The sequence below is a fragment of the Elephantulus edwardii genome, unplaced genomic scaffold (genome assembly GCF_000299155.1).
Source record: "Elephantulus edwardii isolate Elephantulus edwardi_28Jun2011 unplaced genomic scaffold, EleEdw1.0 scaffold00006, whole genome shotgun sequence".
In the NCBI taxonomy this organism is placed as follows: domain Eukaryota; kingdom Metazoa; phylum Chordata; class Mammalia; order Macroscelidea; family Macroscelididae; genus Elephantulus; species Elephantulus edwardii.
In genome coordinates this window covers 6,105,833-6,131,841 of record NW_006399756.1, presented here as the reverse complement: position 1 = coordinate 6,131,841, position 26,009 = coordinate 6,105,833, and the positions used below count along the sequence as shown (strand labels likewise).

At 49.3% G+C, this 26,009-nt stretch overlaps 1 protein-coding gene across 1 annotated transcript in view; it reads left to right on the top strand.

The window, feature by feature from the left end:
- Window positions 1–1,451: 1,451 nt before the first annotated feature.
- The window catches only part of EDRF1 (erythroid differentiation regulatory factor 1), a 32,151-nt gene continuing 7,593 nt past the window's right edge, over window positions 1,452–26,009 (top strand). The window contains exons 1-22 of the mRNA XM_006880133.1: window positions 1,452–1,559; window positions 4,053–4,261; window positions 5,949–6,015; window positions 6,745–6,870; window positions 7,862–7,986; window positions 8,275–8,431; window positions 11,454–11,555; window positions 11,806–11,927; window positions 12,485–12,596; window positions 14,149–14,296; window positions 14,377–14,485; window positions 14,772–14,883; window positions 16,233–16,496; window positions 17,126–17,197; window positions 17,756–17,906; window positions 18,612–18,800; window positions 19,300–19,500; window positions 20,809–21,027; window positions 21,953–22,176; window positions 23,064–23,222; window positions 23,350–23,499; window positions 24,964–25,117. Coding sequence (XP_006880195.1) covers window positions 1,452–1,559; window positions 4,053–4,261; window positions 5,949–6,015; window positions 6,745–6,870; window positions 7,862–7,986; window positions 8,275–8,431; window positions 11,454–11,555; window positions 11,806–11,927; window positions 12,485–12,596; window positions 14,149–14,296; window positions 14,377–14,485; window positions 14,772–14,883; window positions 16,233–16,496; window positions 17,126–17,197; window positions 17,756–17,906; window positions 18,612–18,800; window positions 19,300–19,500; window positions 20,809–21,027; window positions 21,953–22,176; window positions 23,064–23,222; window positions 23,350–23,499; window positions 24,964–25,117 — 3,280 coding nt within the window. The remainder of the gene's footprint in view (window positions 1,560–4,052; window positions 4,262–5,948; window positions 6,016–6,744; window positions 6,871–7,861; window positions 7,987–8,274; window positions 8,432–11,453; window positions 11,556–11,805; window positions 11,928–12,484; window positions 12,597–14,148; window positions 14,297–14,376; window positions 14,486–14,771; window positions 14,884–16,232; window positions 16,497–17,125; window positions 17,198–17,755; window positions 17,907–18,611; window positions 18,801–19,299; window positions 19,501–20,808; window positions 21,028–21,952; window positions 22,177–23,063; window positions 23,223–23,349; window positions 23,500–24,963; window positions 25,118–26,009) is intronic.

Below are 26,009 nucleotides of genomic sequence, written 5' to 3'. Positions count from 1 at the left end.
CAAATGAAGGTCCCAAAAGCTTCACTCCGACCACGTCATTAAGTTCCATTCTACTTTGAAAATGTTAAGTTTTCCCAGTTGTATTTTGAGTGACTTCCAAGTTGAGTGGCTCGTCTTCTGGCGCTGCATCAGACAGTCTCCACTGGACAGGGGTGGTGTTTTTGTGTTTTTCTTTTATTCATATCTAGATTGCCAGGTCTTTCTTGATAACCTAAATCTAGAAGCTGTCCACCATGGCTGACCCTTCTGGAATATGAACTACAGGTAGCACAGAGTCCAGTTTCACAAGCCACTGTAGTAAGACAAACTGACAGTGGGGCAAGTTCAAGTTGATTATGTGTCCTGTCCAGTCAGAAGTGACCCAAAGCTAAACACCCTACGGGTTTTCAGAGGCAGTTTAATTGCACAGGAGGAGATGCTCATCTTTCTACCTTTCTCAGTAGGTAAGCGAATGAGACTGGCAGGTCCGAAGGATACTGGCAAATTTAGGGCACACATACCATCCTAAACATTCTTTGAGCCTCCCCTCCCTGCTCGCTGGACTGTTTTACCTAAACTTCCTAAATCTTTGAGCAGTGGCTGGTTCCGGGACCCGATCCCTCCTCAAATTAGTATCGTGGTTAGTAGTCATTGCTGGGGATTCAAACTTAACTCGTTGCTGACGGTCTAGCAGGTTTTCAAAGGCTGTAAATGGGCAGGAAGCAGATTACCCATCTTTCTCTCATGGAGGAATTGGTGGATGAGAACTGCCTATCTTTAGGTTGGAAGGACTTTGCTAGTTGATTTACCAATTACCAAACTCCTTCCCAAACCTGTCGTGGTGCTACCTCCTCTGGAAGCCGTGTGTCCAAATACACACTGCGTGCCCTTTGTCCCACAGCCCTGCCGCCTCAGTGACAGCTCAGCTCCTGAACCCAGGACCCCGAGATTGTGATGCTGGGAGCTGGGGACCCCCAGGATTCCTGTCATCTGAACTTGCAGACCTTTCCGGGAAAGATCTCCCAAAACTGGGAAGATTGTGGCCTGTGTTTTGCTCTGGGTCCTCAGGATCTACACCCTCCCCGACTCGAACCCCAGGGTCAGTCCTCGGATTACTTCTCTCCCTCCCGGGTCCACGCCCCAGACCTGTTTGCCAACAAAGAGGACCAGCGCGTAAGGGGCGGGGCCTGGCAGTGAGATCCCGCGAGAAGTGGTCTCCGGGAGAGGCGCAGGCACGCGCAGGCGCACTACCGCTCTCCCGCCGGGCCGAGCCTCCCACCCCCAGCGGCTGCCGTAAAGCTGGCCCGGGCCGGAGAGGAGGGGCGGGGCGCCGATCTCGCGACACTGACCCTGTCACCGGAAGTGCTTCGTGCCAGGGGCCGGAAGTGCGGCCAGCGGGCCCTCTCCGGTGCCGGGTTTGCCGAGCCCGCTGCTTCGCCGGGTTCTCGCCCGCGATCCCGCTGGGAGAAGCGATGGGCGATGTCAGGGAGGTCGCGGCCGAGGCTCCGCCGGCGGGGGCCGCCGCCCCGGGGAGGCTCAGCCTCCTGCCCCGCGGCGAGTCCGAGGAGCCTTCCGCACAGGTGAGTGCGCGGCGGGCAGCGCCCGGCAGGTGCCCCGAGCCGCGGCGTCACCTCCCCGGCCTGGCAGCCCCGGGAACGGGCAGGCACAGTCCGCGTGCCGGCCCTCGCTCGCCGTGCGCCTCGGAACCCGGCTCCCCGGGCGGGCTGTGTCCTCGGGAAGCGGACAGGTGAGCCGGCCGGAGCGGAGGGAGGACGCCCCGAGCTCGTGCGTGCAGGGGCCGAGTGACCCCGACCCCCGCTAACAGGGGCTCCCCGGAACCTCGGGGTCCCCGTCTCACCAGCTGACACACCAGTTAGGAACGTTGCTTTGGGAAGAAGGCTCCAGGTTCCTAACCAGCAGCTGCTGTTGTTTTTTTTTCAAAAAATGGGTTTGTGACCGAGATCAAAATAAACTTTGCTTTAAATTAAACTCCGAAACCTCGCCTGTTGCTGCCCAGCCACTTCTAAGGCCCGGCGACCCCCAGGACACGAGGTGGCCCGGGCAGGCAGGGGTGATGACCAGCTGTCAGGGTGTGCACCCACCCAGGCGCTCCTCCGAAGAAAGGCCTGGCGAACGCCATATGGAACAGCCCCGAAGCCTGTATTGACTTGTGTCCTTCCGCAACGGCCTTTCTGTTACTTGTCTCTATGAATTTTTAATATTGAATAACCCGTAACCCCCCAGCAGTCATCTGGTCCCCATGCATAGCGACCCTCCCCCCATCAGGTGTCAGGTGACGTCAGTCCTTCCTCGGCCCATTTTTCTCCCTTTGATCAGTTGGTGCATTCAGACCACTTGTCTTTTGGTTAATAGTGCAACACTTAACACGTTCCACTGGGAAGTCTCCTTTTCATGCTAAGTATATTGGACACAACCCTGCTCGCTGAAACTTGAGGACGACGTGAAGCGCTTGCTGCAGAAGGTCAAGGGCTGCAGCCTTCAATACGGATTGAAGGTCAACATCAAGAAAAGAAAGATTCTCACCACTAGGCCAATTGACAGCACCATGATAGATGGAGAAGAGATTGAGATAGTTAACAGCTTTAGTTTACTTGCTTCCACAGGCAGCACTCCTGGTACCAGCAGCCAGGAAATCAAGAGATGAATTGCATTGGGAAAACAGCTGTCAGGGACCTCTCCAAAGTACTGAAGAGCAGCGATGTCAGTTTGGAGACTACAGTGCACCTGAACCAGGCCATAGTTTTCGTAGTTGTTACTGTGTGTCAGAGAGCTGGACAGTGACTAGGGATGATAGCAAGAGAATTGGTGCCTTTGAGCTGTGGTGCTGGAGAAGAGTGTTGAATATACCGTGGACTGCTAGAAGAACAAACAGGTTCACCCTTGAGAGGTGAAACCAAGGTGCTCCTTGGAGGCAAGGATTCTGAAGCTTCTTCTGACATACTTTGGTGATGTTGCAAGGAGGAACTGGTCCTTGGAGAGGGACAGAGTAGAGAGGGAGACCCTTGATGAGATGAATTGGTACAGTGACTGAGGTAATGGGAGTAAGTGTGTCGGAGACAGTGAGGTTGCCACAGTATAGAGTAGGTTTCAGGGCGGTTGTATATAGGGTTGCTATGAGTCGCGGTGACCGGACAGCACATAACAGCAACAACATTTTCATGTTTAAGAGCACAGACAGCATGGTGTGATGGTGTGGCTTGTTGCTCTGCCCGTGGCTTAAATCCTAGGGAGAACGAATGACAGCCTCCTCCCACTAAGATTTACCTACAGCCTTGGAGGGCCGCAATGAGAGCACCCCTCAATGACAGTGGGTATCATTTCATGCTTAGCTAAGGTGCTACACCTGAGTTTCAGAAGTTCATCTTATATTTACAAAATCTCCATGGAGATTGCCTCGTAGCTTTCTGCCACCTTTGGCTTAGGAAATGTCCCGTAGGTGCACCTACTCATGGAGCACCCCACTTCAGGGGTGTGGGGGGACTTGTACTGCCTCGCTTGATTTCGGCCTGTGTGCTCTAACGTTGACTCGTGGAGTAGGAAACGACCCAAGCTGTAAATCGTGTGGGAGGACATTGCCCATCTCCTTCCCACTGAACCGCTGAGGACTTCAGACCTTGAGAGAGGCGCTGCGTTGGGTTAGCAGTGCAGCTCGTCGGGACTCTGCCACCAGCGCTCACTCAGCTGGGCTGTGTTATTGAAAAATCAGTCTCCCTGCTTCCTAGCTAAATACCCCATGTCGTCTTGACTCGGCTCTGAAGTCGTGTGGGGGGGGGAGCTGACATTTGGTAAGTTTATGATGTGATGCGTTATAAGTTGGGCTGCTAACCAGAAGGTTAGCATTTCAAGTACAACAGCCACATGTCCCAGGAAGCTTTACAGCCTTGGAAACACACAGAGTGTGGCCATGAATGTGAATGGCTGGACAGCATGGGTTTGGTTTTATGACTGATTAATAATACGTAGCTGTGTGTGGGTGTGTGTGAAAGAGAGAGAGAAGCTGAGATTTCAACTCTTAAAAACCGTCATTAAAGTCTCATTCACTCATTAATTAGGGGTCCGCATTATTCCTTGGAGGCAGTGAGGTGAAGAGCCGAGCAGTGGTGAAGTACTCCTCGGCCCCGCCCCGCACAGCATTTGCCCGCCTCGAAGAGAAGACCGACTTGAAGCTCCCACCTGCCAACTGGCTGCGGGAGAGTGCCAAACTGGGGCCAGCGGGCACCACCATTCTTGGCAATAGTAAGAAGAGCAAGCCATTTTCAAGGTGAATGTTAACTGGTGGCATTTTCCCTGTCTTCTGTTGTCCTTAAAATAGAATACTTTAATTGGCGGTGCTTGCCAGCTTGCCAGCATTTCTCTTCCCAAATTTTGAAAAGCACCTAGACTTGCAAAGTCCTTTTCCCCTGAGGTTAGGATTGTGTCCTAATATGAAGAGTTTATGCATGTGCTTGCTTCTAGCAGGTCTTTGTTGTGTTATTAACAAGGTGGAGTTCTGGTTATGAGCATTCCATCAGCTCTTTTGTTGTTTTTTACCAATGTTCATGCCTGTTGCATATTTAAATGCAGACTCTCATCAGGCTGTTGTAAGCATGCCTGATGTCACCCTCGGAGTTTTCCATTCAGTGACGGTAGGAAGACCAGCGTATCAGGTGGCTCACTCCCTTGGCCCTGACACTTCTTAGGAAATCTGCAGATGATATTTAAAGTGGACAGCGGAGTCTTAGAAGGGGAAGGAAGCCAGCAGTGACCGTGTGTGTCCCAGCAGTCAGTGAAGAACGGTGGCTCCGAGTTCCTTTCAACTATGCAGTTGATGCCGGAGCCCCATCGGTTATTATTCTGCTGTCTTTCTGACTGAATCGGCATCATTTTCATTTATAAAAAGAATATCGCTCTACCTCACTAGGAGCCTGGTTCTCAAAATAAAATCCTTTTAGATTTTCTAAGTTCTCCGACTTTTGACTTCCCACCTGAAAAGAATATTCAGCCTTCAACAGGTTGCATTCTCTTAGAGATTATTTTTTTAATCTAGTGATTTTATGTTGTTTTTTTTTAACTGATGATGATTATTATTGCTATATTTCATCAGCTGTACAAAGTCACATTTTTTTAAATTTTTTTTTATTTGTGTGTGCGTGTACCATCAAATCAGATCTGACTGGTACAGGAGGAGATTGCCCCTCCTTCCCCGGCAGAGCATCTGGTGGATTCGAATCGTGCACCTCTGGGATTGTAGTTGCAGCTCCTTGCCACTAGGCCACCAGAGCTCCCCACAGAGTCACATCTTTACTTCTGTCCTGCAGCTAAATCAAAGGTGGTTCCTTACCCTAACACTCACCCACGTGTGCCTTTCTCTGAACGCAGAAGTTTCTAAAATATCCATGGGATGGCATTAGCCCTGCGGAAGATTCCTTTAACTCCTTAGACTAGAACATTGCAGAAATCACTGTGTACGCACTGACAGTATAATACGATTGTGTGAAATATGGAATTCTGTAACTCAGAGTTCTTGAAGCCAAGCCATTTGCATTCTGGTGATATGATATCATCGAGACTTTGGAGAGGGGTACCTCCCTAGATACAGAATTCTCAACTGTTAACACTAAGTTAAGATGCAGGACTTTATACTTTTTAATTCACTTGTGCAGATTATTTTTTAAAAGGTGGTTCCTTTCTGGTGTTTTGAATCCCCCCAGTGGCTCCACTGGAGAAGGACAAACAGTCTCCTCCTGTGTGATTTCCGACTCACTGGAGTGTCAGCTATGAGTTGGCTCTGACTTGAGGGTGATGAAGTGATTTGAAGGAGGAAAAGACAGTTGACTAAAGATTTTTGCAGTGCTAGCGGTGGGGGGGGACACATGCATCCTAGAACCCATAAAACACAGCACTCTGTTACTAAATTCCCATCTGCTCCTGAGCCTGACCTTTTAACCGTGACTTTTTCCCTTTCCTAGTTTCGGTATGGCCTACGACTTTATTGATTCGGTGGGAAATGACGTGGATGTGGTCTCTGACTCTGAAGTAAGTGTGACTTACTGCATTATGCCTTTCAGGGTGTTCTAAGCTACACGTTTTATGTCGTCCTCTGTTTTTTATTAACTGTTAGTCTAAGAAACCTCGTAATTAAGCACTTTTTTAATTAAAGCAGCACATTTCTCCTTCGTGGCCGAGTCTGTAGGGGATTGTGCTGCCAGCCCAAAGGTGGCCACGTCTCTCTTGCTCCAAGTGAGAAAGATGGACATTCTCCTCCTGAAAACCAGCTGGAGGGTCAGCTGGGAGTAGGTTCTAACTCAACAGCAAGGAAGGCTGTTATTATTATTTGACCACATATAGATTATTATTGATGGTCATGTTTTTTCTAATAATAGTAATTAAAACTAATGATAGTGCTTGAGATTGCCCGGAATGTGTCGCCTCTTGAGATTGGTTGTGACAGTTCTGGTAAAGCCTGCAGGTCTTTACTTGGTCAGTGTGAGCTGATCTGCTGACATCCAGGCCATTGCAGCAGAAATTCTGTCCTGTAAAAAAACATGTGGTCGTCACACACATTAACATAGCATTGTTCACAAAGTGTAGGTGCTTCTGACTTGAAAGCTTTGCCTTCTCTATGTTTGTACCTATTAATCTGAAGTTCCATTTAGATAACCTAAAGTAAAGCGCACTGTGCTTTGAAGTTGAAGGAAACTTTGAAATGTCTAGAATCACAGTAAAAAAACCTTTCTAATCTAGTTCCCCCTGATTTGTTTTCAGAACATAAAAAAGCTCCTGAAGATTCCTTACAGCAAGTCTCACGTGAGCATGGCTGTGCACCGTGTAGGACGCACGCTCCTCCTGGACGAGCTCGATATCCAGGAGCTGTTCATGCGCTCGTCCCAGGTAAGGAGCAAGTCCGCCGTGGCTGTCCCACCATGGCTGTCCCCCCGCAGTGCTGGGAGCGTGGGCTGAGAAGGCCAGGGTGGAGCAGCAGGGATCATAGATTAAGAAATTTCAAGGTAAAGGGAACTTTATTAAAGAAAACGGAGGGGTGAGGAGAGGGAGACGGGGGAAGAAAGTTAATTTATTAACAACAGTAGCCAGGCTTCTGACAAAGGAGAGATGGAGTAGAGAAAAGTCAGCTTACAGTTTGAAAGTCCTTTGTCGTCTCAACGTAAATAATGAAATATGGCTACCAGGAAATATGAGAAGTTGTTCCTACAGAGGAAAAGTTCTTAGACTTAGTTTCTTTTCCTGAAGCCAAGCTTCACAAACTGCAGCAGTTTCGACCTGCTCATTCCGCTCACGGCCATGTGGTGAGGTTTGGAAGTGTGTGAAGTGCGGCGGCAGTGTTGTCCAGTCTGAGGAACTGTGTATTCATCCACCCCATCCTGCCCTTCGCCATGGCACAGGCTACTCTTTAAAGCACAGTGCTTTGATAAAGGGAAAGTAGTTCCAATTACTTAAATTGGTGTTTAAAATACATGTTTCTCCTGTTTATTTAAAAAGAATGTTTCTCTTTTACAAGATCAGGGTTTAGTTCAGTCTATATGCATGTGGAGACCCTGAAGATCTCGAGATGTGACAGTGAAAATTTCATAAACACCAGCTCGGATCATGTCAGCACTCTGTGCAGTGGGACTTAGCCCCAGAGCTAAAGGCGATTCAGTGGAAAAGGTTCACTCCTCACAGCCTGACTTAGAGCGAGGAAGAGGACAGGGAGATTCCCCAGAAAGACGATTTTAATTGAGTCTTGAATGTCAAGTGCTTTGTATGTGTTTTATAATCAGTGTTAAAAAAATAGAGTCTTTCCTGGAAGGGTAGTAAAGTTGATGCCCGATTATTTTGACCACCTGTCTGCTCTGTTTCTTTCTTAATCTGCTGTGCTGCCCAGACTGGGGATTGGACATGGTTGAAAGAGTTCTATCAAAGGCTCATTGACCAGAAGTGGCAGAGGAAGAAGAAGAGCAAAGAGCACTGGTATCAGAAGGCCATCCTGTCCAAGTTCCTGTATCACAGGTGTGTGGCTGCTCGTATACTGCTTCTTAGACCTGAGCAGAGAAAGGATCTTCTAATCGGAAATGGAGTTTTAAGTTTATAAAGGAAGTCATTTCAGTTTTGGCACTGACATTTTTAACATTTGTCTTATTGTTGAGATTCAGAATCAGTTCTGTGGAAAGAAGTTCGTTGTGGTGGTGGTGTGCTTGATTACAGAATCTTTTTTTAACAAAACCCAACACAATAGACTGTGGAATAAAATTCATTTGAGCCACAGCTTAATCTTCTTCTTTTTTCTGACCCGGCCAGCATAAATGGCGATGGAGCAGCTCAGCCTGTCCCTGCGGCTGCAGAGCAGCAGGAGACGTCCAGTCCAGACCAGACCAGTGATTCCGAGGGGGCTTCGTGGCCGGCCCCGTTTGAGATGCCTGCCTCTGTGTCCGAAGACCCTGGTGTTTCCACGCAGGTCAGTGAGCACATGGATGCAAGCTCAGTCGGTGAGGGCGAGTGTCCTGGTCATGAGAACAGATAAACAGAGGTGTGAACGTTCCATCCATTGACTTCTAACAAGGTTCAGAAAAGAAGCAACCTCAGTTTAAGATACAGTCATAAGAACTATTTCATACAGCTAAATCAGATTTTTTAGTAATGAAACAATTCAACATACTTTAACACTTTCACTAGTGCTTAAAATACCTTCCATATTTATTAATATTGGTTATTTCCTTAGATGTGTTATAATGTAACATTTTGAACTGTAGTGTATTTTTAACTTCTATGTAGTAGGAGAGCTCTGGGGGGGTTACTGTAAGGAATTGTGTTGCCAACCCAGAATATACACAGTTTGAATCCAGCTGCTTCAAGTGAGAAGGATGGGCCGTTGCTTCTCTTGCTGTTACTGCTACTGAAGACCCGCTGGAGGGTCAGCTCTGAGTCCGTTCGGCCTCCACAGGAACAGTAACAGCATGAAATAAGTGCCATTCAAGTACTGAGCTTTACAGACGTTCCGTAACGTAAATAGTGAGCGCCTCTGTCACGTTTAGTCACAGTGCTACATCTACAGTAGCCCGTAAGGTTTTCTGGTGAAGTTCTTAAAGTGCTTACCCAGTGTTCACATTACGGAAGTTTTAGAAAACAGAAAGTAGAGTATGTTATCGATCTTGTTTTTATATTCTTGGTTTCATCTTCTCTCTGGTTTACTTTTGTCATTAATAATGTTTGTCAAAGAATAACATTCTACAGATATAAAGTGGCATATCCTTTTTTCAGGAAATTGATAAGTCTGAAGAAGGTAAAATAAGATCTTGAATTGCTTTTTTCACTTGTTAAATGTTTTTCACGGCCAGGATACAATTTGACTATATTGCTCCTATCTTTTTGCTGTTATAGATTTACAGGAAGCAAACACATTTAAGTTCATTTTCATACATGAAAAAAAAACCCTATCTCTGCCAACTACGCCACATATTTTGAGTTTTTCCAGAGGTGGGAACGCTAGAATAAGGAAGGTGGTGGTTCGGTTGGAGCCCTTGTGGTCAGTGTTGGGAGGGACGCTGTGAGGGTGAGAGGTGGGTGCAGGCGGGTGCAGGCACGCCGGCAGTGCCCATGTCCGTGAGGGAGCTGCTCACCTGGGTCATATCTTTGTAGTTAGTCATACAGTTGTGTTTTATCCACTTTAATATATGTGATTATATTTCACTAAGGCATTTTTAAAATACGCTTAATATTCTTTGATTTCAAAACCCTCATTGTACAAAAAAGACCACGCTGTGTATAGTCTTGTTTCCCCTCTTCGTCTTTCAGCCTTTTCCTCCCGTCTTGCTTTAAGGATTATTGTGGAAAACGTCAAGGATTTCCACACTTACTTATGGAGGAAAGAAACTGGCATTTATCCATGCCTCTCCTGCCCTGTCGGGAGCTCTGGTGACTCAGTGGTCATTTACTGTGCTGCCGAGTGGCACTTGGAGGGGCACGCAGTTCACATCTGCCAGCTGCTCCCCCAGAGACAGATGGGCCGTCTCCTGTGTGATTTTCAGCCTCTGTTAACCCACTCCAGGGTCAGCTAGGAGTCAGTTCTTTGTGGCATATAACAATAGTACCATGTATTTTGAGACCTGTTGTGTACATGAATTTCTCTTTAACCTTATGGCTTTCATATGTGGTGTTAATGGTGTCATTTTGCAAACAAACCAAAATTTATGAAAAGAGGTGCTTTCCTGTGGCCCTGTAGCTTGTGAAGTCTGAGCTGGGATTTCAGCCCAGCTTTTTTAGAGTTAGACCTCTTCCCATAGTCCTCCCCTCTGTGTGTGGTCAGGAGGGCCTCTTCCGGCAGCCCCACTCTCCTGGAGGGCCTTGTAGTCAGACTGTCCAAGCAGCATCATGGCCCTGAGTGGGGCTGACCTGATATCTGTCATCTTTTACGGAATCGTGTAATGCTCTCTGTCCGACCATTTAGAGGTCTGTTACCTGCGACTTCATTTTGGTGTTTAGGTAGCTGTAAGTTAATCCTTTTTATTTCTGGAACTGAGCTGCTAGTTAGAGGCCTATGTTTGAGTAGTCATGAAGCTTAAAGAGATACCTATGGTATGGCCTTGAAACCAGACCGTTATGGGGGAACATAGGATCTTGAAACCTGGAGCCCAAATCCCAACAAACGCAATAAAGTTAGAGAACTTGTCTGCATGAACAAGTAGTGAGAAAAGACTGATCGTGTAATCTTGTAATGGGGAAGACAGCCACAGCAGAGGTGCCCGGGCACGTGCACTCACACAGGCAGGCAGCACAGCTTGTGGCCTCCGCGGGGCGAGAGCAGCGTGCAGGTGTGTGCCCGTGTGCGGCTTCCTGGGGCGTTGACATTGTCACTCAGTGGTTGGCAAGTGGAAAAGTAGTCTCCATCCGTGCTGGGCCTGTCCCTTCCCAGGACTTTCCGGCGTGCATCACCCAGAAGCACAGAGAGCAGCAGATGTCCTGAGGTGAAAGAAGGTTAGGAAACATCGGGCTGTAGAGAGAGAAACTCGAGTTTTCTCTTGTAGGGCCTCTTGAAGAGCTTTCTAATGCTAACAAGCATTACTTCCCACTGCAAGAGAATGATGTAGTAGCTGGATTGTTCAAACTTGACTCTGGAAAGTGTTTATTGAGGATCCCAAGATACACATGTTAGGAAATGCTGAGATGAGTGTTTCTTTAAAACCTCACTGGGGCTGGTGAGGAATGCTTCCGTGCAGGAGTGAGGGCTGAGAAGAACAGAGATACTCACAGTCACCAGAAAGAGCAGAGAACTGGAGAAGTTTTTGTCTTTACTGTTCGGTAAGGTCTGCATCTGGTTGCTTGATTAGTTGCTCTGAACTGACCAACATGAATGGCCCTCTTAGCCCTGATTCCCAGCAGTGGGTTTGCGGTGTCTGCTCTGGGCGTCGGTGTGCTATAAAATCAGGCCGTCTGTAAGCAGCCTGGGCCGCAGAGTCACCTTCTCCTCCCCCTTTCCACAGGACAGTGAGCCTTTTGAGCCCTCATACATAGTGGGGCATGTGGCCTCTGCACCCAAAGAACAAAACCTGGCTACTCTGTTCAATGACGGGGAGAACAGTCAGGTACGCGCGGTGAGGTGCTGACCAGGGCACCAGCACCCCACAGGACCTCGCCTGAGCCGGATTGGTGGGAAACATCTCGATCCTACAAGTCTCTTCCTAATGCCTTCTTGTGGCCCTCCAGTTCTATGACTTTTGTTTCCTTTGCTTCCTTTAACTTTTCCTCTTTCTAGTCTTTTCTGTGGGGCTTGGTGGGGGGACATTTTTGGTCTTCTGTTTGTTAAAATACTTCCTATTTTCTTTTGAATCAAAGGGTCTTAAGAATGACTTTGTTCGGAATATTTTGTGGACATTTGAAGACATACATATGCTGGTTGGCTCCAACATGCCCATATTTGGAGGAGGCAGGTATCCTGCAGTCAGCTTACGCCTCAGGTACCCAGAACTCAACTTCCTTGGCCATGGATGGTTTATGTCTGTTTAGAGTCAGTCTGTCTGCTTTCATGTTTCTGTGGGGCCGGAGGCTGTCTTCCCCTCCCCGTGCCAACTGAATTGGCCGCAGAAAGGCAGGCAGTGCTGACTAAGTAGCTTAGTCTTTGGTTCTTAGTACAATGCCCTGTTCTTGTGTCTGAGGGTTCAGTGCAGTGTGTTTGCTCGGGAGGAGGTGGTTCGCTAGCTCCCTGCCGGCCTCTTCAGAGCTGCACTGTGACTTGTCAGCTGGCCTCTCTCCTCGGCCTGTATGAGGAGCATGGCCCGTCCTCGTGCTCATCCGCCTTCGTGAGCCCATCCCCTCGGACTCCATCCCTCCTGATGTCGGTCGGAAGCACAGGCAGAGCTTCTGGAGCGGCCGGCACATCTCCCCATGAGTGGCCCGTGTGGCCCTCGCCATCTAAGGAGTCTGGATCCAGAGACCTAAAGTAGAGAAGGCAGTCTCAGATGATTTACTAGGGAACATACCAGTTAAACCAAGTAACGCTAATGTCTGTTTTTAGGGATAACAACAAACCAATTAATGTGTTAACTGGAATTGACTATTGGTTGGACAACTTGATATGCAATGTTCCAGAGCTGGTGATGTGTTTTCACGTAAATGGCATTGTGCAGGTAAGACCCGAGGTGTTTTTATAATCCCCCTAGTGCACAGAGCCCCTCACTAAAGCTCGGAAGCCCCTCCAAGCTTGTGGTGTACATAGGCAGTGAGGACCGCTTGTGGGTGTGCCAGGACTCCTGGCTGGCATGGGTGGTTTGGGGGAAGGCTGTAAATACACTGAAACCTACCTCTGTAGGCATTCCGTCCCTGTCGTAAAGGTGGACAGAAAGAGTAAGGCTTCGTTACTTCTTAGACAGATGTAAACTGTTAGAAGGGAGAGGTGTGCAGAGAGAAAAGAGGAGACAAGCCCTCATGAGTACATCGACCTGCAGGAGTCGGGATGACAGGAGGCTTGTGGTCACTTCTGCAGCGATAGGAGAGTTCCTGGGAGAAGTGACGGTTTAACAGGGTCTAGAATAATATCCAAAATGTAAGGAAATGAATGGACAAAGGTTAGGAATCCAGTTTGGAGAAACCTGGGATTCATCTAACGAAGTTGTTGAAAGAAAGGTTGGAAAAGGGACAGCCAGCCTTGGAGACCCCAAGTGCAGGGCTAAGAACTTGAGACTTGGCTGGTAATCTGGGATCCGTGAGCACTCTGCATCTGGGAGATGAAATGTGTCCTGTTGGAATTGAATTTAAACCTAGGCTGTGGGGCAGGCAGGGAGATGTGGGGACAGCGGGACTGTTGAGGTGTTGTGGTGCTTCTGTAAGTCACGTAATACTAAGGGTGCTATGGAGGGACACAGAGGCAGACCCCACAGTGCTGGGGAGAGAGCACCAGACACCTGATGGAAGGCAGCGTCTCGTTGTCTGTTCCAGCTGCCTGTGTTCCGTCACCCTTCTGACAGTTGAGGAGGACTAGGGATCAGGTAGCCCTTATGAGTTGCCCAGCTTCTCAATCATTGGGCGTGGTGGTGCCCAGCATTGGAGCCTGCTTGTCGCCTTGAGGCCAAGGTCCTCCAGCCCTGTGGTCCCTAATCTATAGTGTGTGTCAGAGTGCCATGTCACCACTTGAGACCACGCCTGAGCGGTGGGGGCTAAGGAGCCCTGCAGATGAGTCTGATTGGGACCTTCCTGCAGAGCTCCTGGTAGTCCACACTCTACAGGTGACAGTCACTGTGTCATGGAGGGCACTCAGGGGCAGGGATGGGAAGTAGGATGGGGTCTGAGGAGGAGGAAGATGAGACTCAGGAATCTAGAGCAGTGGAGGCATCGTGACTGGAGAAAGAGAAGGTGGCTGCTTCAGGTGGGGATAGTGGTGTGATCTCATTTTGCAAAAAGCGTACAGGTTCCCAGTGAGCCATCAGGGAGGCTGGGAGAGAGGTGTTGCTGAGGCATTATCTGCCCAGCGCCTCACTAGAGGCGCCTACAAGAATCACACTGGACTTGGACCACTTGGTGGGGAACGAGACGCGACCCCAGGCCGTGAGCCTCGAGCAGGAGAGCAGTGTCCCAGGGGAGGAGCTCAGCAGCCTAACAGGCTCCTGTACTCGGTTTCTGTTTAATAAGAGACAGGCTGCTGTTCTAGTCTCCCTGCAGCTGTCTCCCATCTGTGTTTTGCAGAAGTATGAAATGATAAAAACAGAAGAAATCCCCAATTTGGAAAACTCTAATTTTTCTACAAAAGTCATAAAGGATATCGCCCAGAATATTCTGTCATTTCTGAAGTCGAATTGCACCAAAGAAGGCCATACCTATTGGCTGTTTAAAGGTCAGCGAGTGCTTGGGTGAACGGGTGCCCCTGGCTCGTCTGGGTGGCGGCTGCACGCTGAGATTTGCTTTTCTTTTCAGCCAGTGGCAGCGATATTGTGAAGCTCTATGACCTGACCACTCTCTGTGAAGAAACGGAGGACAAGTACCAGAACCCGTTCACGATGCCTGTGGCCATCCTGCTGTACAAGTGAGCGCCTTACAGCCTCCAGCAGATTGACGAGGTGGCAGCTGGCTTTGGCCTTGACCCTTTTAGAGCATCCAGCCATGCCATCTTGGCCCAGACTTTAAATATGTTTAGTGGTTAAAAATTCATAGCTCTTTGGACTGTGCCAGACAGTACTCTGCTTTTCTATGAAAACAGTGATACTTGTTTGCCGTAGCATTTTCTCTCCTGCACATGAGAGCAGGCTTCGACTTGACTCTTGTAGAGAATGGTGCGTGGAGAGTAAATATCTTTTTCTTTTTTTTTTAAGGGTTGCTTGCAACATGATGGTGAAGAAGAATCAAAATAAGAAGCATTATGGGACGATCAGGACCCTGCTCCTTAACTGTGTTAAACTGTTGGACAAGAGCAGGCACCCGCAGGTGTGTGTGTGGGAGCGGGGAGCCCGCCTGGGCGGTGCTTAGTGCTTGGCTGCTAACTGGCAAGTGGGCAGTGAGAGTCAGTCACTTCTCAGGAGAGAGAAGGTTGTTCGCCTCTGGAGAGGTTACGCACCCACTGTCAGTTTTTATTTTGTGTATTATTACACCCAGTTTGGGCCTTCACATTACTCTAGAGACCGGATCCAAGAGCCCTCACAGTATAGAACTTAATGTGAACCAAAAGATCAGCAGTTCAAACCCACCAGTCCCTCTGAGGGAGGAAGACAGTCAGTCCCTACTAATAATTTACAGCCTTGGTGACCAGATTGAGGGTTGTGTGAGACAGAAACAGTTCAGCAGCAGTGGATTGGGGTTAGGCAGCAGATCCAGAGAAAACATTTTTTGTAGAAAAGAGTAATTTCCAACTTAAATGTCTGCTGATTGAGATCATTATGTTTAATACAAGTTGATTGATTTATGTGGATGTTAGGAAATGGTGTTGAAATTGTTGAATGTTTCTTAGGAATTGCTGAAGGGCGATTAATTGAAATGAGAGTTATAGGGAGAAAGTGGAGGAAGTGTGATTACATTATGTAAGTTATGATTAATGTTATAGGACAAAATATATAAGGATGGCTGAGTGGAAGCTTTCCCCCAGTCATGATAAATATTGCTGTCCACTCTCAAGTTGGCACCAACTCAGCGGACCCTCCAGCAGGTTTTCGGGGGCAGTGAGTCACCACGAGGTGATGGCCCATCTGGTGGATTCCAGCCACCTCCCTTAGCGTTGACAGGGCAGCTCCTACTCAGTAACCTGCCTGTTAGTAATACTAGGTGTCTGTTCATGATAACCTGCTCATTGAGAAGGTCAGTGTTTCTAACATACGGGGGCCTCCTAAACAGGAGCCGAGGCAGTCCGCTGCTGACAAGATTGATAGCTGTGAGACCTTGACGGGGACTATCTGTCCTCTAGGCTTGCTCTGAGTCGGAATTAACTTGTACCAGCTCGTAATTTTTAAGTTGCTTTTTCTGTTTGGGCTGGTGGCATGCTGATCGTTGAGTTGTGTCATGCCACCCTTGAAGTGTTCTTCTTGAGCCTCAGTGGCCACCTTTCATGAGGTGGGAGCAGACGGTGGGGCGTTGAAGGGAAGGAAGGAACCCTTCAAGCTGGAGGATCGCTTGGCGCTCCCCCAGAGCCTGTGTAAATGATGGAGAGCAGGCTGTGTGTCTCCACATCCCGTTTACATCAGGGAAGCGTCAGACGTCGTCCTGGATCTAGGACGGCTCACTGCCTGGGGAGCTCAGTGTGCGTGACACTCACACACATTTCTTCTTACTTTTATTTCTTCAAGATTATTGCTTCAGCCAATTACATGCTTTCAGAACTTTTTCAATTGGATGAACCTAAAAGAGAAGACAGTTCGGAGTCTCCTCTCAATGAGAACTCGGATGAAAGTTACAGTGAAGAGGATGAGGAGGAGATGCCGGACAGTGATGAGAACGGGTCCTACGGCGCCAGCGCTGAGCCCTCGGAGGACAGCAAGGCTGTGGCCATAATCAAGTCTGTCGGGGAGCTCTCGGTGCCTGAGAAGTACAAGTCCATCCATCAGATCAGAGTGAGCACGTTAGAGTTTACAGTAAAACCTCGGCATTGGAAAACGAGGCATTGAATATGTGGGTTTGCATTTTCTACTCTGGCCACGTCTGACTGCATGTACATCTGTGGGCCCACAGAGTGGCCTTTTGTTTTATTGAAAAGGAAAGCAGCTCTCGTTTTTATTATTTCCTCATGATGGTTTCAAAGATGCCAGAACCCCAGAATGAGCTTCAGGGCTCCAGGACACACCCCATTCTCTGTGCAGCATTCCCTCCTGGCTTCATTCACTGGCCCGCAGCCATAGCCTGTGACTCTGGTATGAACTTACCCAAAGGGTTACTTGCTGCACATGTCTCCCCTTTTGGCCTGACAAAGTCATATAAGTGTTTAGCCTTTAAAGCCGCAACTATAAGGGGAGATGTTTTTGTTAAGCCATGTGTTCTTGGTCATGTTTTAAAAGTTTAATTTGCTACAAAGACAGTATGTCTATGTTTTCGGATTCACTAAGCTGAATGCACAAATAGATTTCTAATAGTAAGAACCAGTGCCTGTCTCTGTGTAGCGGGTTCTGGTCAGGGCTGCCCCGCGTGTTGAGCTCTCAGGGCTGTGCGATGGCGTAGTGATCTTGCTGAATGTTTCTTTCTCAAGCCCAGCTGTGCGTTTCCAGTTTGCCATGACACGGAGGAGCGCTGTAGACTGGTTCTCAGCTACGTCCTGGAGGTGAGTTCCGTGTCTGTGTTAATGTCCTGGTGAAACTTCACCTGCAGTGTGTCCAACACTTGGTCAGTAGTGCTTCCTTTACACCCCGATGGCGCTCTTAATAGTCTTCTGTTTACTTTCTTCTTTACGCTTAAAGCAAAAGTGTAGTTCATTTATCCCACACCTTTCAGAGCAAATTTAGTTGTTAAAAGACCATTTTTTTACTCTGCGGCAGACCACCGTTATAAAGCACATGTGAAGCCAGCCATGTGGCTTTTTGGGTCCCCAGTGCGTACACACGTTCTCTCTGCACTGTGCTACAGTCTCAAGTGTGCGGGAGCAGGGTGGGAACTCTGGAGTGTTGTGAGAATTCCCACCGTGTGATACACACGTGCAGTGAGCACGTGCTGCTGCCAGGAGATGGCACTGATAGACGTGCTCAACACGGCCTTGTCACAGGCCGCCTCTGTGAGTGTCCTCGGATGAGGGGTGAATGCACTGGGGGTCTGCGTGCTCTTGCTGTTTTGTTGCCAGTGGGCCTTTGGTTAAGTTACTAGCAGATTGTTTCCTTTTTTTAAGGGCTTGAAATCTGTGGACAGCAGCATCAAAAAAGAAAGTGATCTTCCCGCAGCTGACCCCAACACACCAATTCCCCTGAAATACGAAGATGAGTCCTCACACGGAGGCCCTGAGGGCCTGGAGAAGCAGATGGCCTTGTTCCTGGACAAAAGTACGTTTCGCTGCTGTACCTTTCAGTAGAGTTGTCACCTGCACATACTTATGTCAGTTAAAGCTCTCAGCAAAGCACCTCTCCTCCACTCGTGTGTGCTATCTCTAAAAGAGACGGATCACGTCCTCCTCGCACTGCCACTTGGCTCCATTGCCTTGGAGGTCTTGGCACAGAAGTGACCTGGTGAATGAAGAGAGCAGCGTGGTGGGCTCCTAGTGGAGGGGAGTCCTGCTGAGGAGACTGAGCACTGAGCTAGCCAGGCGCTTAGAAGAAGGACACACACACAGAGGGAACCAGCGAGGCTTCACTCAGACTGATAATCGTTCCGCTGGAGCAGCGGAAAGTGAGTGGGAGACCCAGCTGGCGATCGGGGCTCTAGTGCCAGAGGCCAGGGCAGTGGCTTTGCCCACGCTGTGCTCTGGGTGACAGCCGAGGAGGCCGCGCCCAGTGGGAGTGCAGTCCCCTCAGTGTCCCCGAGAGGGAAGGAGTTGACGCCAGCAGCGAAGCCACCCTGAGACCTGCTGCAGGAGCCTGTTTGCGCCCCTGCGGCTTTGCTCTGTTGCCTTTGAGAGAGTATAAGCTCAGCACTTAATCAGGGTTGTAACAGCAGTGTCTCAGGACGGTGTGTTTTTGTTTAGAAACAGAAGATGTTTTTCACAGTAAGCCTTGTTTTCAGACGGACTGTGCTTCTCTCTCCCTGCCCAGTGGGCTCCCTGCAGAAGGGGAACTGCTCCAGTCAGTCTGGAATGATCCCTGGCTCTTGGCAACATAAGATGAAACTTCAGCTGATTCTCAAGTCCTCCAAGGCCTACTACGTTTTGTCTGATGCAGCTATGAGTCTGCAAAAGTACGGGAGGGCGCTGCGGTACATCAAGCTGGCCTTGCAGAGCCACGGTGAGGGGCTGGGGTCCACCTGCGGTAGATGGTGAAGGAGGGAGGACACGGGACATTGCAGAGCCACGGTGAGGGGCTGGGGTCCACCTGCGGTAGATGGTGGATGAGGGAGGACACGGGACATTGCAGAGCCACGGTAGATGGTGGACGAGGGAGGACACGGGACATTGCAGTCACAGGGAGGGCAGAGGGGACATTGCAGAGCCCCAGTGAGGGGCGAGACTGACTCTTGCTGTAGACCTGGGGAGGGATGATAGAGACAGCCCACAGAGAGCCTGGAGGTGAAATCCTACTTTGAAATTGCTTTCCTTTTTGTGAACTTGTTGCTTTTACTTACTCCTCTTAGTGGGGTGTTATTCCTTCAGTCTGAAATAGTGAAGCTGGGAGGCTGCCTGGGGGTAGACGCAGTGGGCAGGGCTTCCTGTAGCACGGGCTCTGCCGGGCTGACTGCGCTCACTGGTAGCTAACGCACCCGGGTTTGCTCCACTTCCCCGCATAGACACGTACTGCTGCCTCTGCACCAACATGCTGTCGGAAGTGCTGCTCTTCCTGTCGCAGTACCTGACCCTCTGCGGGGACATCCAGCTGATGCTGGCCCAGAACGCCAACAACAGAGCCGCTCACCTGGAAGAGTTTCATTATCAGACCAAGGAAGACCAGGAGATCCTGCACAGTCTCCACCGAGAGTCCACCTGCCAAGGTGTGCCCTCTGCCTGTGGCAGAGCCAGCAAACCCTGAGAGCTGCAGTGTTTGGATATTCACTCCGCCCTAGCTCAGTCTTTTCTTGATGGTAAAGGCCGGTACAATCCTGGGTATTTACGTATAAAACGGTTTTGAATTTTTATAGAGTTACAGTTAGAGCGGAGTGTAAAACAAGCTCTAAAACAGTTGTGCTGACCTTTTGTCCACTTTTTTTCATGAGGCTTTTCGGAGCAACCCATTTAGCCAGCCGAGCTGGGGTTTCCTTTGGAAAGGAGGGACAGTGACGGTGGACGGTCCTGAGGCTGAGGTTGGCATTGTTTGGGGCTGGCTGTCTTGGTGCCCGTGCTGCCCCGCTCTGGAGCCCGCATGACCCCCATGGAAAGCAGGCGATGTAGCCCAGCATGTCCACCTCTCAGCTCAGTGCTGACCCAGGCACACTGTTGGGATGGACGTGGGGTCCGACAGCACTGACCCTGTCACCGGGCCGTAGCACTCGCTTAGCTTCTGAGTTGTCTCATTGAGGTCCATTGAGGTAGAAAATAAGCAGCTAGAGAAACGCATTAGGAGGAAAAATGTATTGTTTCCCAATTTCCTTCCGCTGCTCTTCGGCTGACCGTCCCTGTGGATGTTTGTATCACTCCCTTCGTGTTACTCCTTGAAGGCTACATCTGTGTCACAGCACTGGCATCTTGTATGCTTTTGTGATACAGCCAGGGTGTTAACGCTGCCAGTAGATTTGGGTCCTGTCCTAAGTTTACTCCAGGCTCCGTTAGATGGCCGTCAGCCTGAGCCTTCGAGGGCCTGTGGGCAGCTGCTTCCGGAGTAACTTACATGGCAGATGGTGGTGCGCATAGCTAGCCTCTGGTAGTGGTGAGAACAGAATTTCAAGAACTATCTCCAGCCATAAAAAGACAATTTCACCTTGTATCAGTGTTCTGTTCTCATAAACAAGCCTGTGTTGTAAATGGCTCAGTGATAGGACAGTTTGGTTTTTATAGGGACAACTGTATTTCTTTTGAGCCTTATTACCCCTAGAAAATATAAGGACTTAAAATGTATTACCATGAAAATGAAACATTTTCTTCATTGGTCCTTTTCTTTCATTGATTCTTAGTGCAGACTCCGCGTTTTCATCTTCTTGTTTGTCTTGAATATGTCACCTTTACAGTGAAACCTAGCTGTGTTCTTTAAGTGTTCGTATGCTTCTGTTCCACTGTGTTTTCTGTGGTTTTAGACGTTCTGGGTGGACTTTGAGACTAAGGAATAAGCACACCAGGCTCACATGAATCTCTCATTTTCTCCTCAGGATTTGCATGGGCGACCGACTTATCTACCGACTTAGAAAGTCAGCTCTCGGTGAGCTGTAAATGTTACGAAGCTGCTAATGAAATCTTACAGTTCAGTGACCTGAAAAGCCAGAATCCAGAACACTATGTCCAAGTCCTGAAGAGAATGGGGAACATTCGGAATGAAATCGGCGTGTTCTACATGAATCAGGCGGCTGCACTGCAGAGCGAACGGGCAGGTGAGTACCTCTGTGGGGTCCCCACCTCTGTGGGCTGAGTGTGAGATAAGGCTCATTGACAGGGACTTGAGCACGAGGCTGTGACACTTGATTCTGTCATAAAGGGTTACGCTGTGGTTTCGATCAGTTCACAAGAAGTGAAAGTAGAAAAGCCCCACACACACACACACACCCATTCCCACCTGTGTGTCTGTCCATCTGCATCAAGGCAGATGTGGATTTGTGATGAGCTCTGGTGTGGTCTTCTGTGTCGTTGGGAAGCCGGAGATGAGTGGCAGGAATTAGGCGGAGGACGGGAGGAGGCATGAGGAGGTGTGCATCGTGGTGGGAGCTCTAGGCTGTTCTTGGGAGCGAGGTGCAGTGCACAGTCTCAGGGCGTCAGCAGGCAGATGTGAGGAGGACTGGCCAGGGGGCAGCCTGCATTCAGGAGGTACCTGGAGCAGGAGAATCTGTGACCCAGGATGCAAAGTGTCAGTCCCACGCCTGTGAGCGTCAGCACAGTCAGAGCCTCTTCACTGGCAGCAGGGAGTGTGACTCTATCTTTACATAACAACCTTTGACGAGGGGCTCCGGGTGCTCGCCGTGAGGCAGTGGCTGATACGGGGGGAAGAGGGTGGTTGCTGCACTGAAGAAGGATCAGAACTGTGGGCAGGGTGTGCTGTGTGAGCGTGGGACTGGGACAGTGACCACAGAGTCCAGGACAGCGAGAGCAGAGGCTGGGGCCATGCAAGCAGAGCTAGGGCAGCGGGGGCAGCGAGAGCCGGGATTGGGGCAGTAGGGACAGCAAGAGCATGGCTGGGGCAGTGAGAGCAGGGCTGGGGCAGGCCAGTGTGATGCCAGTGAGTCAGCACCGGGAGAGACGGTGTGTCACACTGATAGGTATTTACAGGACCCTTTTCTTTTCTTTCTTTGTGTTTTTGCAAAGTGAGCAAAAGTGTGTCTGCCGCAGAGCAACAGTTGTGGAAAAAAAGCTTTTCTTGTTTTGAAAAGGGAATTCACAACTTTGAGTCCATTGATGACGCTACAAACGCTGCCCTTTTGCTGTGCAACACTGGGAGGCTCATGCGGATTTGTGCACAGGCCCACTGTGGGGCCGGCGATGAGTTTAAACGGGAATTCTCACCGGAAGAAGGCCTGTATTATAATAAGGTAATGCACGTTGCCATGCCCTGACCGCTGTCTCTAATTCTGTCAAATGCATAAACCACAGCAGTGCCTGGACACTGGCCTGCGTGAAACCAGTGAGAACGGAATGCTTGACAAAAGATGGCCGTTCTGTGAGCTTATCAGGGACTTAAAGGTGGGTGGGCAGGAAGTGACACTTAGAATTCCCACTGTCAGTCTAGGAGGAGGCTTTAGCCTATGATGCAGGGCTGGGATGATCCCAACATACACCAGAGCAGAAGTCATGGAAGAAAAACATGGGTAGTGTGTCTTAAGTGAGCATCAGAACACAATATTGAAAAGCAAGTCATAATTTCACAATTTAAATAAAATATTGTAACATACATTATAGATGAGAGGTTAATACACTCTTAATGTATAAAGAACAGTTAAGAATCACTGGAAAGAAACCGGCCCAGTATCAGTTAACAGCTGGGAAAGAGTGGCCAGATGCCCTGGAAATTGCTGAGACGGAACGAGCAGTGAATAGGTTTACTCTGCTGCTTACATGTAAGAACCAGGTCTTTTAACAATGGGGGAGGGTTATAAAGAGTTCTTGTTCTTTTTTTTTTAAATTAAACAATAAAATCTGGCAAGTAGTTTTCCATGGATTTCTGGAATTCTTTTTCTAGTTTACTAGGTACAAAATTAGAATTTTCGTTTAGAAAGAAAACAGTTTGAGGCTTCCTCAGAAGAATCCTCATAGGACTGGCTACTGGAGAGGGGAACACTGACCATCTTAACTGGCTTTTGTCATTGGAATATTTCCAGTGCTGTTACTTCATAATTGCTCCCCACATTAAATGGTCCCTGGATTTTTCTGAGGCCTGTGTATTTGAGGAAACTTAGGTGGATGCATTTCCCCCTTGCAGGCTGTTGACTACTATCTGAAAGCTCTCAGGTCCCTGGGGGCACGGGAGAGGCACCCCGCGGTCTGGGACTCGGTGAACTGGGAGCTGTCCACCACGTACTTCACCATGGCCACCCTGCTGCAGGACTACGCACCCTTGTCAAGAAAGGCTCAGGAGCAGGTTTGTCTTCTTGCTGGCCTCTGTGGTTGAGAGACGTGGAGTGTGTTTTTCTCTCATGAGTTTTATAGTTAAGATCATGAATGTTTGTGGTTTTGTTCCCCTTCCTCCTGAAAACCGAAAACCGCAGATCGAAAAAGAAGTGAGTGAGGCCATGATGAAGTCCCTGAAGTACTGCGATGTGGACTCGGCATCTGCACGCCAGCCCCTCTGCCAGTACCGGGCAGCGACCATCCATCACAGGCTGGCCTCCATGTACCACAGCTGCCTGCGGAACCAGGTACCGCCAGGCCGCGACCCTGCGCTGCCCTGTGTTTGCTTTAATGATCTGCTCAGGGAAGCTTAGAGCGTAGTGACCATTTCCCCCCTGAAAGCAGTTTTTCTCGTGAAGTCGAACTTGGATGTCAAAGCTCGTGTGAGGAGGTAGGTGTGGAATCTGTGTGGAGTTTAAGGACTAACCAGGCACACCTGTGTGTAATGCCTCTTGGAAGAAGGGCAGCCCGAGTACTTCTGAGAAGGGAGGAGGATGAAACGTCATCACACACGCTGTAGACAAGTCAGCAGGAGGGCCCGGTCCCTAAAAGGACACTGTACTCGGAAGAGTGAAGGGTCAGCCGATGAGACGAAGGCCCGTGGGCGTGGCACAGCGGAGGGATGCTGTTGCTAGTGTCGCTCTGTGTCACCACCAGCTGCACGGCAGTGCGTGTATGTCTGTCTCATGATTTACCACTAAACAGCATGTTTACATTTTACCTGTCGGTGAACTCTCTAGAAGGGATCACACTGTATACGTCTGGCTTAGGGCCTTTCACATACCATCATACCTTTGAGAGACCCTCATGGTGGTGCCTGTGTTTTCTCAGCCGGATGGTATTGATTGAAGGACTATGATACCATTTTCCCATTCTCTGAGCAGTGGGATTTTGGATGGTTTCAGGTTGCTATTAGTATAATCTGAGCTGATTATCACATAGAGCTCCTGGCTTACAGATGCATCGGTTTATAGCAGTAACGTGAGTTCTGGGGTGCATGCTGCCTTCCAGGAGTTTTCTTGGATTCTGCCAGGAGTCGTGTGTGTATGTGTAGGTTCTGTTGTTCTGTGCTGTTGAGTTGGAACCCACCCACAGCCGACCCTCTGGCAGTTCTCAGAGCCACTTGATCGCACAGGAGGACACTGCTTATCCTTCTCCCACAGAGCAGCTGTTAGGAGTGACGTTTGTTTGCCTCTTTGTCTCCTTGTTGGACCTCTTTCTTAACTCAGCACTAAAGCAGCTTGTCTGTCTGTCCCTGGAGTACAGGCTCACTTCTGGGGACCCCTGTCCCGATAGTACAGCCCTTTGCTAGCCACCTGAATCTAGAGCACTTGTTCTGTGTTTAGCTCACCCTGTACCTTTCTTCTCTTAAACGAGGCTCCCCAAACAATTCATGCTTGCCTAGACCGCCCACGATCCTCCGGGCAAAAGCAAGGGCAGGTGCTGAGACGTCCCAAGGGGAAAGAAGTGTCTTTTCAGCACATGGTGCTGGGGCAGCTGCCTGCCCACATGCAGAACACAGAGCTGAACCCCTTCCACCCATGACCCCCCCCCCCCAAAATTAACTCGAAATGGGGCAAGAACTAAAACACTGAGATTTTGGGAGTGACCTTTGCAGAGCCTTTGGGGATGCCGTCGAGGTTGGCACATTGAGGTTGGCGTCAGGAGCGGCCTTCCCTGAGGATGCCTGTCTGCTTTGTCTCGACCTCCAGGTGGGGGACGAGCTCCTGAGGAAGCAGCACCGGGTGCTGGCCGACTTACACTACAGCAAGGCTGTGAAGCTCTTCCAGCTGCTCAGGGACGCGCCGTGCGAGCTGCTCCGAGTCCAGTTAGAAAGAGTCGCTTTTGCAGAGTTCCAGATGACCAGTAAGTCTCATTTCTCAGCATCGTTTTGTGCTGGCTTGGTGACGGCTCATGTTAGAGCGAGGCAGAGCTCTGCATTGCTCTCCAGCGGCTCTGATCTGTACATCTTTGTCATTTGATCGTCATCAGTGACTTGGGCCAAAAATAGAGATGTTGTAGAGGCTCTACCCTTTTTGAAATGCTACCTATTTGTAGTTGTATTAAATTGCTTTTAAAAACCTAGAGGAATGAATCAGTATCTTCAGTGACTCAAAATATTGAAGTCAAGTCATGGACCCTTATCTGGGAAAAAGAAAAGTGATAGATGAGGTTAGACAGCTTTAAGTCAGAAGGAAGACTTGGGCATGAAGAATCACGGTGAAGGAGTGGAGGTCTTCCTGGAATTCCCTTAAACAGAAGCATTTACAGGGCCTCATCCCCCGCCCCCCGTTACATCTCAGAGCACACCTCTGCCCAGGTGAACACGGGCTCCAGGAGGACAGGACTGAGGTGCCCTGTAGTAGCCGATAGCGGTGGGAACCTGGACTCGAGGGAGCATGTAGGTGGGGAGAGCAGCAGACGTTGTCCACTTCCCTCCACATGCGCCTGGGCCTTCTCAGTACAGACATCTTCACCGGTGTCCTTGCCCGGGATGCCTCACATACACATGCCCTCTCTGAATCGACTGTTCTCAGCTTGACGAGGAAGGCGGTGGTGGTGCTGTGTGCCGGCTTGAGGGTATTCTCCAGGAGACATGCCTGTATAGGGGTTGGTCTAGATGTTGTGGCTCCATCGTTGGACTTGTCAAGAGCATGTTGACTTGGATGGATCTCCATTAGAAAACACTCTTTTTTAAAAAAAAATAATTTTAATGAACATTTACAGAGATTTTGGATTTCCATTCATTCATTGCTGC